Consider the following 14,506-nt stretch of genomic DNA (forward strand, 5'->3'; position numbering starts at 1 on the left):
ACTCAGAGTGACGGTGCCTTGTGCCCCCAGAGCAGGGCTGTGCCCACCTGCCATGTCCTGGTCTCCTTGAACACTCTGTTCCAAGTCACAGAGGAGGAGACTGACGGTCCTAGAGGACGTAACGAGTCCAGAGAAGTCCTCCACGGTCACGGCTGGTCCTCTCACAGCCTGGAGGGTCAGCCTCGTGGCCCGACTCGGGTAGTGGACAGTACCGTGAGTCCCCAAGGGCAGAGTGGGCTGGTCCCCAGGCCCTGGTTGGTGCAGGGCTCGGCCAGCGCTGGACCGTGAGGGCGTCTCTGCATACACCCAGAGCCCGCCGGTGACCAGGGCTGTCTGCTCCCCTAGGCTTCACTCATCACTGCCTGGAGAACCTGCTCATGGACCAGGCCTTCTGGCTGCTCGAGCCCGACGAGGACCAGGAGACAGCCGTCCGGGTCCAGGTGGATGCGGAAGCCTTGAGGCTGGCATACGAGAGCCTCCTCGTCCAGGAAGGTGAGCTACATGACATCGGTGGCTCCCCACTGGTCCGGGAGGGCCCTGGAGGAGCGGACACTGAGGGGACGTTGGGCAGGGAAAGCCCCCAAAGAAATAACAGGAAAGGGGCTTTTGCCAGCGACCCCAAGTTCCTGGGCTGGCTGTTGCTCTGAGTACTCCAGGGGTCTCACAGTCGAGATCCAAGGCTGCCGCGAGCAGGGTGTTAGCAGACAGTGCTTCCCGGCCACAGAGAGGACGGGAGGAGGCCGGCTGCAGCCTGACTTGCTGGGGAGTGATGGGGGGATCCAAGCTGGAGGGGTCCTCGGGATCATGCACCTGGCCCCCTCACAGCCCAGTCGACTCCCAGAGAAGTTGAGGCTGAGCCGGGCTCCTCCTGGCCAAGTCCAGGCAGATGCAGGATGCCAGCCTGGGTCCAGCCTCCCGGCCCTGGTCCTGGGCCTCTAGAGTCATTGTGTGGTGCAGAAACTGGGGCTAGGGGTGCCCAGCAGGTGCTGCCCCTGGTGTCCAGCTGCCTGCATGACCGCCCTCTGCCGCTTTGAAGGGCCTTTCTTCGTCCTGTGTCCTGACCACCACGTGAGAGTGAGGAACGGCCCCCAGCCCTTCAGGCGGCCTCCGAGGGGTCCTCAGGCAGACGCGGCCACAGCAGTGGACTCTCCAGCCCCGAGTCCCGGCACATCCTCGGAGGCGGAGGGGGCAGCGGCGGCCGCTCCGGAGCCCTTGATTCCATTCCATCAGTAGGTATCGACCTTTGTTTCTCTGCCTCCTGCGGGTCCCGCTGCCGGCAGGCTTCGTGGAAACTGCCCCAGGCCGGGGCCCATCGTCGGCCAAGGAGGGTGGGTGGGGACCAGTGTGAGCCCCAGGCAGGCACGGCCTCCACGCCTTCCGCTGTTTTCAGCGTGTGGCCTCGGGCGGTCACCGGCACAACAGGACAGGGACACCTCCCCAGCAGGACTGCTCTGGAATGAGACGGCCGGGGATGTGCAGCCTGGGGTTCTGGCTTCGTGTTCTGGCTCATTCCGGAAAGCTTTTGAGGGAGCCACACAGCCTGTGCCCATGAGGCGATGGCACCCCGCTCCAGTACTCTTGCCTGGAAAATCCCATGGACGGAGGAGCCTGGTGGGCTGCAGTCCATGGGGTCGCTAAGAGTCGGACACAACTGAGCGACTTCACTTCCACTTTCATGCATTGGAGAAGGAAATGGCAACCCACTCCAGTGTTCTTGCCTGGAGAATCCCAGGGACGGGGGAGCCTGGTGGGCTGCCATCTCTGGGGTCGCACAGAGTCGGACACAACTGAAGCGACTTAGCAGCAGCAGCAGGGATCTATGCAGATAAGAACCAAAGCAGCGAAAGCCTGGGGAAGGCAGGGACAGGTAGTGTGCAGGCTCCTGTTCATGTGCTGAAGTGGGCGTAGACTTGCCTTGAGCTTCCTGGCAGCCAAAGTGAAGAGAGAAACTAGATCTCCTTGTTTTCAGTGAGACAGTCCATAGATGATGGAGGGAGGTCTGTGAGGATGCCAGCCTGTGGGAGGGCAGGAGGCACCTGGGCCTGTAGGCCACACACTGTGTGTGTGTGTGTGTGTGTCTGTGTGTGTGTGTGTCTGTGTGTGGGTGGGTGCGTGTGTGTGTGTGTGTGTGGTGTCTGTGTATGTGTGTGTGGGTATGAATGTGCGTGTGTGTGTGTTTGGTGAGTGTATGTGTGTGGTGGCTATGTGTGTGTGTATGTGTGTCTGTGTGTGTGTGTCTGTGTGTGGGTGGGTGTACATGTGTTTGGTGAGTGTGTAAGTGTGTGGTGTGTCAGTGTGCAGGTATGTGTGTGTGTGTGTGTGGGTGTGTGAGGTGTTTGTGGGGGGGGTGGGTAGGTGTGTGTGTGTGGTGTGTGTGTGTGTGTGTTTGGTGTGTGTGTATGTGCTTGTGGTGTGTGTGGGTGTGTGTTTGGTGAGTGTGTGCATGTGTGTGTGAGGTGGTGTGTGTGTGTGTGTGTGTGGTATGTGTGTGGGTGTGTAAGGTGGTGTGTGTGTGTATGGGTGGTGCGTGTGTGTGTGTGTGTGAGGTGGTGTGGGTGTGGGTGTGTGTAGGTGTGTGTGTTTGGTGAGTGTGTGTGTGTGGGGGGTGGTGTGTGTGTGTGTGTGTGTGTGTGTGTTGTGAGTGTGTGTGTGTGTGAGGTGGTGTGGGTGTGGGTGTGTGTGCCGGGGACGGTGTCCGTGCAGTAGGAGTAAGCGGTGGACTTTGCTCAGGCCCCTGTGGCTGTGACCTGTGCGGTCTGCACACGGTTCTAACCTGCCCCGGATCTGAAACCCCCTCTCATCCCACTCCAGGTGGGCTCTCAGGGTGCCCAAGGACTCTGTCAACGACCCCCTGGGTGGACCCGTGGCGCCGGACGTCCAGCTGATGGGTAAGTGCTTCTGCTGGTCCTCCTCCCCTGGGGAAGAGGGGGCTGAGGCGGGCGGGCGCTTGCATTCCAGAAGCTTCTGGCTCCCCTGAGTCCTCCCCAAGCCAGGAAAGGTAGCTCGGGTCCTCTCCAGTTCCTGAGACAATAAGGAGGCTCAGAGAGGTCCACTGGCTGGCCCAGACTCACACAGCGCCCAGGGAGGCCAGGCCAGGGTGCCCGGTTGCTCTGCCTCTACCGAGTAACGCCCCGTTCCACCAGCACCTCCGAGGCCTCTGCTTTCTTGCCAGTGCCGCGTCAGACCCCTCGGAGGACCCTCAGACCATGGGGGTGGGGTGGGCGGGGGTCTTCTTCCGAAAAAACAGCCTGGCCCCTTTGTGTGTTAGTCATTCAATTGTGTCTGACTCTTTGTGATCCCATGAACTGTAGTCCACCAGTCTCCTCTGTCCATGGGATTCTCCAGGCAAGAATACTAGAGTGGGTAGCCGTGCCCACCTCCAGGGGGGTCTTCTCAACACAGGGATCGAACCCGGGTCTCCTGTATTGCAGGCGGATTCTTTACCATCTGAGCCACCATCAGGCCCAGTGCGTTTGATCTGACCCAGACTGACTGGTGTCTGCATGGCCTGTGGGCCTGTTAAGTGAACATTTTCCGCTGGGTTTGCCCCGAGTGGGCCCTGGGCCAAGTTGATCAACGTCTCCAGGCCTCGGTTTCTCGTGCTCAGGGTAGGGATAAGGCACCACCTCCCAGGACCGCGTGGACACCCAGCCCTGCAGTCTCACGACCCTGGCCGGGCGCTCGGTCAGTCCTCAGCAGAGCCGCAAGCTCCCTGGCCAGGGACACCAACGGTGTGCTCAAGGGCCACCTGTTGGCCCACCCAGGCCCCTCCTGGTCCTGCCTCCCCGCACTGACCATGTGTGGCCTCCTTCCTGCAGCCATGGGCCCGGCCTTGGCCGTAGCGGACTGCCAGGGCTCAGGGCCCGAAGAGATGACCTTCCGAAGCGGTGACCGCATCGAGATCCTGGGCGCTCAGGTGCCCGGCCTGCCCTGGTGCCTGGGCCGGCACACAGCCTCCGGCCAGGTCGGGTTTGTGCGGACGAGCCTCATCAATGTGCAGGGCCAGGCGTCTGAGTGAGTGGCTGAGGGCCTGCCCCTTCCTCCTCCTCATCACCCTCACCTCTGTCCCTGGGGCTGGGCCCGGCCCGGGGCCACCCCGCTGTCCCCGGGGCCTGACTTCTGCTTCCTGTCTGGACCCTCTCCTGCCCTTCCCCCAAGGGCGGCTGGGCTGCCCCGACACACAGGTGTCCACGGGAACGGGTGTCCCGGGGCTGCGGGGCCAGTGGCACAAAGTCGAGGGCTTGAAACAAGGACTGGAGGCCAGACGTGAAAATCACAGTGCTGGCAGCGTTCCTGCCCCTCGGGGCCCGGGGGGACCCTCCCCGCCTCCCCCAGCTCCTGCGGCTCCGGGCGGCCCTGGGCCTGTGGCCGCATCACCCCCCTCACCCCGCCTCTGTCTTTTCATGCTTGAGTCCTGTCTCCTGTTTCTCACAAGGATAACCCAGGATCATCTCTTCACACCAGCATCCTTGACTAAATCCTGTCTAAAAAGGTCTTATTTCCAAATAAGGTTACCTTCTGAGGGTCCAGGTAGACATGGATTTGGGAGTGGGGGGGACACTATTCAACCGAGTACACCCTCCACTCTCCTTCATAAAGCCCTTTGAAGCTCTGGATCTGACCTTCAAGGCCCCCTGAGCCCCAGGCCTTGCTGACCCGCATTTCAGAGGCCACTGCTCTGACCGCCCGCTGGCCCCTAGTCCTGTCTGCCATCCCTGGGGGGTGGGCGGGGGCGGCACCCTTCCTGGCTGTGCTTCCTTCCTCGTGCAAGCCTCCCCACCCCATCTGGGGAATTCTGAGCCAGGCCTGTCCAGTCGCCTCCAGGTCCCCACCACCTGGCCCTGGGCAGCACAGGGGCGGAGGGAGGCGACCTTTAGAGAGTGGTCAGCGGCGTAGGTATGTTCTTGGCCTTTTGTTAAGACGTCAGTACCCAGGAGTCAGTGTGTAGAAAAGACTTGTTATTGGGCCAGCAGCTGCCCTGGGTCCATCATGAGATGTTTGTCCCTAGCGCCCCATCAGCCCTGATATCCTGTTTCATTCTTGTCTGGCACCTCAGACAAACCTGTGCCTCCAAGACCAAGTCTCGGTTGCCACTCTGCCGTCACATGTCCTACCAGTTGCTGTGCTCCCTAACTCAAGGGTCTGTCTGCTCCAGAGCCTCTTCCGCCCGCTCATCAGAAGCAGGTTGAAGCTGGGCTGGGCTCCGATGCTGACAGTAGAAACCAGACCTTCGTTCCCCAAAGCGTGCTGCCCCCAAGGCTTCATCTCAAACTTCACCAGCACCGACGGGCTTTCCACATGCCCTGGTTGGTGGAACTCCCAGCACGAGCAAGGCACCCAGAGCATGAAACTTCCTTCTCCTGTTGACGTGTGTTTTTCACACTTCTCTGACCTCCAGACCAACCGCATCAGCCGGTGTTCTGTGAAACACTGCTTGGGTGCCCTCGGTCCAGATGGTTGCCACCGTCTCTGGGGAGACCGCAACGTCTCAACAGACGGCTGGGCCCCGTGTGACTTGAACGTGTCCTGAGCTTCCAAGGGTCTGCGCTGCACCTGCTGTGGGTCTGAGCCGGCCTGTTGCCCTCCCTTAACCCAGAAGGTTGATGGGGCCCCGTGCCAGTGGTCCCATTTACAGCCAGAGAAGCCCCGACAACCTCTCATTTTCTCAGCGAGTACTTTCTAAACGCCTTTCCTGTGCCAGATCTGGGCCTTCCACCTTTTGTTTAATGAACATTCTGGTGGCTATTCTTTATTTCTTTTATTTCGTCGTAATTTCAGGCTTAAGGAAAAGTTGTGAAAAGAATGTAAATTCCTCTGCATCCCTCACCTGGTTTGCCCAAATGATAACATGTTATGGCGCCTACTTTCTCCTGTTTGTTTTTTACTTCATTTTTTTTCTTCTAAATTCTCTGGGAATCAGTTGCAAACACAATGTTCCTTTATCCCTAAATAATGCAGTGTGTTTCCTGAAACCAGGACATCGCTCGCATGACCGCAGCACAATTGTCCACATCAGGACGCTGACACTGATAGAACTGTTTCTGCAGATCTTAGAGCCTGCTGATTTTCCGGTGATCCCCTCTTTAGCCAAAGAGAATTCCAGACCCCGTATTATCACTTGTCTGTCTCTCGAGTCTCATCTCCTTGATCTGAGACAGTTCCTCGGTCTCTTTGTCCTTTAGGACACTGACTTTTTTTGAGGAATACAGGCTTATTATGTCCAACGTGTCGTAATCTACCCTAAGGGTTTCTTTAACTTCTCGTAATAGCTCCCTCTTAAGTTTCGAAGTACATGTGGAAGCTTCATATTTTGCTGTTAATTTAGTTCTATAAGCAGAAGTTGCCTCCCCCGCTCCCTCCCTCCCTTGTTCCTTCCTTTTTTCCTCTGCCTGACTTCTCTGAGTACACGTGTGCTCTGTACCGTGCTGTGTAAGGAGTTGTGAGAGATTGCAGAGTGGAGGGGTTGAGTCTGCCCGCAGCTGCCATGGCCTGCCTCACAGGGGAAGGGGCATTTACGGTGGGGTTTTGAAGGCTGCTCAGGAGCACCCCTTCCAGAAACTGTGATCAGCTGCATCTGTCACAGCCCTGCCTGCTCCTGGGTGTCTGCCTCTGGCCCGAGGAGGCATCCTCGAGGGCGGGATCTATCTTGTTTGTATCTTCATGTCTTCATCACTGGACAGGGATTGTCTGCCAAGTGAGGGAGGGAAAGGGGTCTCCATGTGAAATGTGTACTTGGAAATGTGCGATCTAACACGCACTTGATTTTTTCCAGCTTGGAAAACGTGATTTTTCTCAGTGAAGAGGAAAGGTCTTTCTTTAGCCGTGAAGGACACTTTTCTGAGGAGGAGGCCAGGCAGCTGCTGAGAAGGACGTCCAGCACGAATGTCTGCACCATGTACAGACTGGGTATGTGGGGGGACACGGGGCGCCCCTCCCGCCCTCAGGATGGCCCCGGGGACCTCTCAGGACTTGCAGGGGGCTGCTCCTTGTGTGTTTGGTCACTCAGTCGTGTCTGACTCTGTGACCCCACGGACTGCAGCCCGCCAGCCCCTCTGTCCGTGGGATTCTCCAGGCGAGAACACTGGAGTGGGTGGCCATTCCCCCTCTAGGGGATCTTCCTGGCCCGGGGATGGAACTTGGGTCTCTCGCACTGCAGGCAGATTCTTTACTGTCTGAGCCACAGGGAAGTGCCCTACAGCCTGTGAGAACAGTTTTCTTAGGTCAGATTCCCCGAAAGGCCATGAAGGGTGCAGAGCTTGCCCCCGGCTGACACCCCTCAGCCCTGTTCCGCCTGCACTGCTCTGTGGCGAGGCTGGACTGTCCACTCTGCAGAGGGCGGCACGGCTCCGGCTTCGTCCACTGTTTGCGGCGACAACCCCACCCTGCTGCCTTTAAGGAATCTTCCGCCTCCTCCATCATTCACAGTATTGAATGCCAGCCCCTGGACACTTACAGGTGGCCAGACAGATGCTGGCACTGCCTTCAGGGCAGGTGGCGGGGTAACAGGAGAGACAGAGAGAAGGAGCAGGATAAGGGGCTGGGCGATTCAGGAAAGTGGGGCCTGAGCCTCCCAGCTGCCCCGGGGACGGGTCTCAGTTGAGCTGCTTCTCCACTGACTCTAGGCACCAGCCTAAGACCGTCTGCTCCGCTGGGGCTGCGGGAGCAGGAGGGCCTGGGACTGTGGTACGAACAGTAGAGAGAGGGGGTGTGTCGGCAGCCACAGCTGGAGGTCACGGGCAGAGGGGACGGTGCGGGACAGGCCTACCCGCCACTCCCCGGGCCCTGGGGATGCAGCGTTTCAGCTCATCTGTTCCTCCTGCAGGAGGGAAATAAATGCACACATCCCCACAGATATGCGTACACATACGCATGCATACTCACATAAGTACACACAGACACACCCAAACACACACACACCTACACACCTGTATGTGTCCACATGTACACGCTCATGTGAATACACGTGCACTCACACATGTACCTACACACCCACACTTGTGCACGTATACACATGTATGTACACACACACAAGCATGTGTTCGTGCGTGTCTTTCCTGCTTGCCTGCTGACACGTGTTATAAGCGTTTTCTCACCAACGTTAGGTTTACACTACTGGGTTTCTCTTCCTTTGCTGTTGTTGTCCAGTCGCTGTCGTGTCTGACTCTGTGACCCCACGGACTGCAGCACGCCAGGCTTCCCTTCCTTCACTATCACCCTGAGTTTGCACAAACCCACGTCCATCGAGTCGGTGATGCCATCCAACCATCTCATCCTCTGTCGTCCCCTTCTCCTCCTGCCCTCAAGCTTTCCAGCATCAGTGTCTTTTCCAATGAGTCGGCTCTTCACATCAAGTGGCCAAAGTATTGGAGTTCCAGCTTCATCATCAGTCCTTCCAATGAATAGTCAGGGTTGATTTCCTTTAGGATTGACTAGTTTGATCTCCTTGCTGTCCAAAGGACTCTCAAGAGTTTTCGGCAGCACCACAATTCAAAAGCATTAATTCTTTGGCGCTCAGCCTTCTTTACGGTCCAGCTCTCACATCCATACATGACCACTGGGAAAACCATCGCTTTGCCTAGATCGATCTTTGTCGGCAAACTAATGTCTCTGCTTTTTAATATGCTGTCTAGGTTGCCATTGCTTTTCTTTCAAGGAGCGAGCGTCTTTTAATTTCATGGCTGCAGTCACCATCTGCAGTGATTTTGGAGCCCAAGAAAATAAAGTCTGTCACTGTTTCCACTTTTTCCTATTCTATTTGCCACGAAGTATTTGGACTGGAGGCTATGATCTTCGTTTTTTGAATGTTGAGTTCTAAGCCAGCTTTTTCACTCTCCTCTTTCACCCTCATCAAGAGGCTCTTTAGTTCCTCTTCACTTTCTGCCGTTAGAGTGGTACTATCTGCATACTGAGGTTGCTGATATTTCCGGCCATCTTGATTCCAGCTTGTGAGTCCCCCAGCCCAGCGTTTCGCGTGACGCACTCCGCATACAAGTCAAATGAGAACTGAGGCCTCGGCGGATCAGCCCTCAGCCAGCCTGGCCCATGGTTTCTTCCCTGCTTAGGGAGCTGCGTGGGGAGCCTCGTTTGCTGCGGTGGGGTCCTCTCCGCCGGACGCTGCACAGTTGGCAGCACTTCACACTCCCCTGTCTTTACGCAGCGCTTTCTCTCACTTGGTCTCCGTGGCAGCCGGGCGGGCAGTCAGACTCAGCCCGTTTCCAGGAGGTGGGAACTGGGGCGCAGGGGAGCACCGGCGGCAGGGTGAGGGGGTGCAAGCCCAGCTCTGCCGCCCAGCCCCGGGGCGAGCCTGCGGCAGTGGGGGGCGCACCCCCTACTCCCAGAGAGTGGGCAGCAGGGGGAGGCCGCCTCTTAGCAGGGGTGGAGCCTGCAGGGGCAGGGGGTGCATCCTGGAAGACACGGCTTCTTGGCTGACACCCCCCGCCCCGGGCCGGACTGTGTCCCCGCTCAGCGCTGGTGTCAGGGTTGTTACTGTCCTACAGCTGCCCCCCGACTTGGCCCCAACCCAGAAGGCGCTGGTCCCAGGGTCATGCCGGCCTTCTCTCTGACTTTTCAGACACATCAGAAGAAGCTGAGACGCAGCAGCAGCAGGAGGAACAAGGTACGTCCTTCCCACATGGCCTGGGAGCCCTTGGGGCGTGGGGCTGGGCCTCGGGGTGGCGCGGGCCACGGACCTCACTCCTCTATGGGGAAGGGCTGGTGACATGCAGTCTGGCCTTGGGGGGAGGTTGGGTGAAGCGGAGGTGAGGCTCCCCCCATCACTGTGCCCACCGCCCTGCACTGCCCCCAGTGTAGATGGGGTGACCTCTCCACTGCCCGGCCCATAGCCTGGCCTCCTTCACTGTCCCCAGCAAAGAAGCACATCCCCGCCATTGCCCGAAAGTGAAAAAGTCATTCAGTCACGTCCGGCTCTTTGCGATCCCATGGACTATACAGTCCATGGGATTCTCCAGGCCAGATTACTGGAGTGGGGAACCTTTCCCTTCTCCAGGGGATCTTCTGAACCCAGGGATTGAACCCAGGCCTCCCGCACTGCAGGCGGATTCTGAGCCATAAGGGGTGAGCTTAGGCCTGACTCTGGGTTTCTTTCTTTCTCTCTTTTTCTGGCTGCACCAGGTTTTAGGTGCAGCTTGCAAACTCTTAGTTGGGGCTTGTGGGAGCTCGTTCCCTGACCAGGGAGCAAACCCAGGCCCCCTGTGTTTGGAATGCCGAGACTTAGCCACTGGACCACCAGGAAGTCCCTGGGTTTCTTTCATTTAACCCAGAGCAGCTGACTTTCCCCGTGAGCTGCTTGGAGGGGTGCAGGGGGTGGAGAGGGCGCTACCTTGGACCTTACGTTGGAAAAGTCCCTGGAGGACGTGCTCTTTCCCACGCCTGCAGCTCCGCCACAGCAGACGGTCTGCTTCAGGGACAGCCTGGGGACGCACAAGCCGAGGACCCTTTGAGATTTCCTGGGAATGGGATCCATCCACACACAAACACGGAAGGGCCCCTTGGAGGGGGGCTGGAAGCAGCCCCTGGGTCCCAGGGCTATCCCGGGGCCCTCCCCGCTCCCCAGATTTCTGCAGGCTGCCTTGGGGAGGACCTCAGCTGTCAGGGGCAGGGTAACAGGGATAATGCAGGAAGACCCCCCCGGGCAGACCACACCCCTCCAACAGACGCGGGCGTTTCTTAGCCAATCAAGTACACGGTCGAGTTGTACATTTGCTGCTCAACCGTATTTGTTTGTTTTTTTTTTCTAATTCCTAGCCTTTACCAACTAATAGCTTTGAACACACTTTACAACTGAACTTGAAACAGAAGAGTCTTTACCTCCTGCTTCTTTCCTTCTAAATTCCCCTTCAAAGCCCATGTTTTCCCAACAGGAAACGTAGCTTGTTTGCTCCTCAAGGCTGGACATGCCTCCAGGTGCTGAGTCCATCCAAGGCCAACAGGCCCTCGGCGGGCAGGGCAGGCGTGGGCAGCTCCTGTCCCCAGACTCTTCAGCCCTTGTTTTAACCCTTTAGTAACCTGATTCCCAAACCAGCCCAGACGAGCAGGACCCCGGGGTTCCCATCAGAGGGGCCCCCGTGCTAGGGCCGCGCAGGTGGATGCTGACTCCACTGTCAGTTCTGAGGGCACTTTGGAGCTCACGCTGGTCAGTAGCTCTGGTTGGCTACAGCTTGATGTCTTGGGTTCCGGCACGTGGCCGAGAGGAGAGGACTACGGTGAGGCATGTTAGTTGGTAGAAGCTTGGCTAACCTCCTCCATGTCCTCCCGGAAAGTCACCCCTAGAGCCCTGCAGTGTGCCCAGCAGCCCACGGCAACCTCAGATGCCCAGGGAAGCCTTATGGGGGAGGCAACAGGGACGCTGCAGCCAGGAGAGAGACGCCCCCGCCCTGCCTGGACTCAGATCCCACTCTCACCCATCCGGGCATTTTGGTCATTTGCAGAAATGTCCCCACCTTGCCTGAACCCAGAGCCACAGGAGATCCTGCAGACTGTGAAGAATGTTCTAAAACAATGCAAGTCCTGCCGGGGCTGCCCCGAGGAACCAGGGTCCCCCGGTGTCCACAGGGCATCCAGTGGTGCAAGCCTGCCAGACACCGAGGAGCCCTTCTTCTGCCTGGACACAGGAGATGACTGGGCCGACCCAGAGGCCCTGGGCTCTCAGCTGCTGTTCCTGGACTCACCGGGATTCCAGGCTGGTTTCCAGGGCCTGTACGACCTCTCCCCACCCACGCTGAGCAGCGTGTTCGGCGGCTTCACCGACGAGGAGGAGCTGGTCAGGCGGCTGGCTGAGGCCCGTGGGGTGGCCAAAAAAGCTGGGCTGCCCATGGCCCTGGCCAGGCTCTGCTTCCTGCTGGGACGGCTGTGTGTGCGGCAGCTGAAGCTGTCCCAGGCCCGCGTGTACTTCGAGGAAGCCCTGGGGGTGCTCGGGGGCCGCTTCGGGGACCTGGTCCTGGTGGCGGCTGTGTACACCAGCCTGGCCTCAGTCCACCTGCGGCAGAAGAACAAGGAGAAGTGCGCACAGGTGGTGCCCAAGGCCTTGGCCCTGCTCCTGGGGACGCCCGGCCACGTCGGCAGCTCCGAGGCTGATTCCAGCCTCCTGACCCTGGCCCTGCGGAGGGCCATCAGCAGCCGCAGCCCGCAGGCCGAGGCCCGGGCCTGTTTCTTGCTGGCCAAGCACCACGCCCGCCTCAAGCAGCCGGAGGAGGCCATGCCCTTCCTGGAGAGGCTGCTGCTGCTGCTCCCCGAGGCAGCGGGGACCCCGGGCACCTCCTGGCCCATGGACTGCTACCTGCTGCTGGCAAGCATCTACAGCCAAAGGTGCTTGCCGCACCTGGCGCTGAGCTGCATCAGGGTGGCCTCGCTGCGGGCACAGGGCTCGCTGGGCAGCGCGCTCCGGAGCGCGGCCCTGGTCCTGCAGAACAGCCCGCGGCTCCCCCTCCTGCCTGCCCAGCTTGCTCACTACCTCCGGCGGGCACTGGCCACCCTGGCCTCTGGGTCCGGGCAGGCCCTACATGGCCCTGTCTACGCCAGCCTGGCCCAGCTGTACAGCCAGCATGGGTGGCAGGGCAGGGCCATCGCCTTCATGGCTCAGGCCGTGGAGACAGATGCCCGGCTGGGCGGCTGCACCGTCGTGGACCGCCTGGTGGCCCTGGCCTGGCTGCATGTCCTTCACAGGCAGAGCCCGGCAGCCCTGGGCATCCTGGAGTCCCTCCTGGAGGCCGCGGTGGCCACCCCAGACCAAGAGGGTCTGATCACCAACATGATGGCCATTGCACTGAAAAGAACCGGCAGGACCCGGCGGGCGGCCGAGAGCTACTACCGCGCCCTGAGGGTGGCCCGGCGCCTGAGCCGCCCGCAGAACGAGGCGGTGGTCCTGGCCAACTTCGGGGCCCTGTGTCTGCAGGCCGGCGCTGGCGGGCTGGCCCAGCACTACCTCCTGGAGGCCGTGAAGCTCTTCTCGCGGCTGCCCAGCAGGGAGGGCAGCCCGGACTTCACCCGGGTGCTGCTGCGGCTGGGGGACCTGTGCACCCGCAGGGCGCTCGCCCGGCAGGCCAAGTGCTACTACGAGTGGGCCTTCCTGGTTGCTGTGGAGATGGACCATTGGGAGAGTGAGTGTTGGGCAGGGGGCTGCCTGGGGAGCAAGGGCTCTTTGCACTTCTGTTCAGAGCGTCCTGGGGGGTGCAAATCGGAGGCAAGCGGTCGCTTCTCCACCGAGAATGCCGAGTGTTGGGAACCAGCGGGTGCTTTGAGGTGCCCCGTGCTGGGCCAGATGTCACCATGGCAACCAGCTCATCCCGGGTTGCCTGGGACCATCCTGCTTTCTGCACTGAAAGTCCCGAGGCCGGGAATCCTGGCAGTCTCGGGCAGACAGGCAGTGGGTGACCCCGGACACAGCCCAGGCCAGGCAGGGGGGCAGCCAAGCCAAAGCGGCCATGTGGGCTTCGCATACCGGGTGCTCTGCTGGCGCTGTATCCTTAGCATCTCCCAACAGCCGGGCACACCAGGCACCTCCCCAGGCCCAGAGCGTGCGGGGAAGCTGCTGCGAGTGGCAGGCGATGGGCGGGGCTCCACCAGCAAACACGCCCAGGTGGTCCTCACTGGGGGCTGGCGGCCAAGCCACAGGACACAGATGCTCAGGTCACGAGAGCCCCAGAAGCAGGCACTCAGCTTGATGGTGGGGCGGCTCCAGGCCCTAGCTGGTAGGGGGCCGGCTGTTTAGTCTGGGACCCAAGGGAAGAGAAGAATTTAGCCAAGTACGGAGGGGGCCTGGCAGGAGGCGCAGCAGCCTGTGCAAAGGCCCTGGGGTGAGCGACTGGGCCCTGCGGGGTGGTGCCAAGTTCGGAGTGGCTCAGGTGATGAAGGTGAGAGCCTCAGGTGGGAAGCTAGGCAGGGGCCCCAGACCTCAGGCTGTGGTTTGGCATTTTCCTGAGAGCACTGGGGTGCTACTGAGGGATGTAGTTTCTGCTCAGTGAGGCTGGAAGGGGGATCCCCTGGACCTCCAGGAGGGGCCAGGAGCTGGGTCCCCCAACCTGCCCTGCAGCCTTGGGCAGGTGCGGGCCATGGTCACCAAGGGCACTTGGCCCCCGCTGGCCTCTCAGAAAACTTCTGTGACCCCCACGCCCCCAGCCCAGGCACTAGGGGATTCAGACTTGGGAGTGCAAAGCTGGGGGACCCAGGAGGTCCTCCGGGGGTCAGGGGGTCTGCCCCTCCGCCATATGGAGCAGGGAGGGGACTGAGGGCAGTGCTGACCCCGGGTCACCCAGTCCTTGCGCTGGTTCCGTTTTCAGTGCGTTTCACTGGTTTGTGTCTTTCTCAGTTTGTCCCTTTCATCGAGGTCGGCTCATTTGTTGGTGTACGGTCGCTCACAGCTTCCCCTTTTTTTCCGTGAGATCCGTGGTGATGTCCCATGTATCCCTCCTGATTTTAGTCCTCTCCGGCTACCTCCTTTCTTTGCTTGGTCAGTCTGGCTAAAATTTTGTCACTTTTGTTAACCTTTTCA

At 59.8% G+C, this 14,506-nt stretch overlaps 1 protein-coding gene across 6 annotated transcripts in view; it reads left to right on the forward strand.

The window, feature by feature from the left end:
• SH3TC1 (SH3 domain and tetratricopeptide repeats 1) overlaps window positions 1–14,506 on the forward strand; it is a 62,164-nt gene that overhangs the window by 38,945 nt on the left and 8,713 nt on the right. For all 6 annotated transcript variants that reach the window (XR_009494996.1, XM_059887834.1, XM_059887830.1 and 3 more), the window contains exons 5-11: window positions 346–492; window positions 1,037–1,229; window positions 2,812–2,888; window positions 3,819–4,014; window positions 6,773–6,906; window positions 9,572–9,616; window positions 11,448–13,115. Coding sequence is in view for 5 of the 6 variants with exons in the window: in XM_059887834.1 (XP_059743817.1) it covers window positions 346–492; window positions 1,037–1,229; window positions 2,812–2,888; window positions 3,819–4,014; window positions 6,773–6,906; window positions 9,572–9,616; window positions 11,448–13,115 (2,460 nt within the window). In the remaining variant the exon portion in view is untranslated. The remainder of the gene's footprint in view (window positions 1–345; window positions 493–1,036; window positions 1,230–2,811; window positions 2,889–3,818; window positions 4,015–6,772; window positions 6,907–9,571; window positions 9,617–11,447; window positions 13,116–14,506) is intronic.

This window comes from Bos taurus, chromosome 6 (assembly GCF_002263795.3).
Source record: "Bos taurus isolate L1 Dominette 01449 registration number 42190680 breed Hereford chromosome 6, ARS-UCD2.0, whole genome shotgun sequence".
Lineage (NCBI taxonomy): Eukaryota > Metazoa > Chordata > Mammalia > Artiodactyla > Bovidae > Bos > Bos taurus.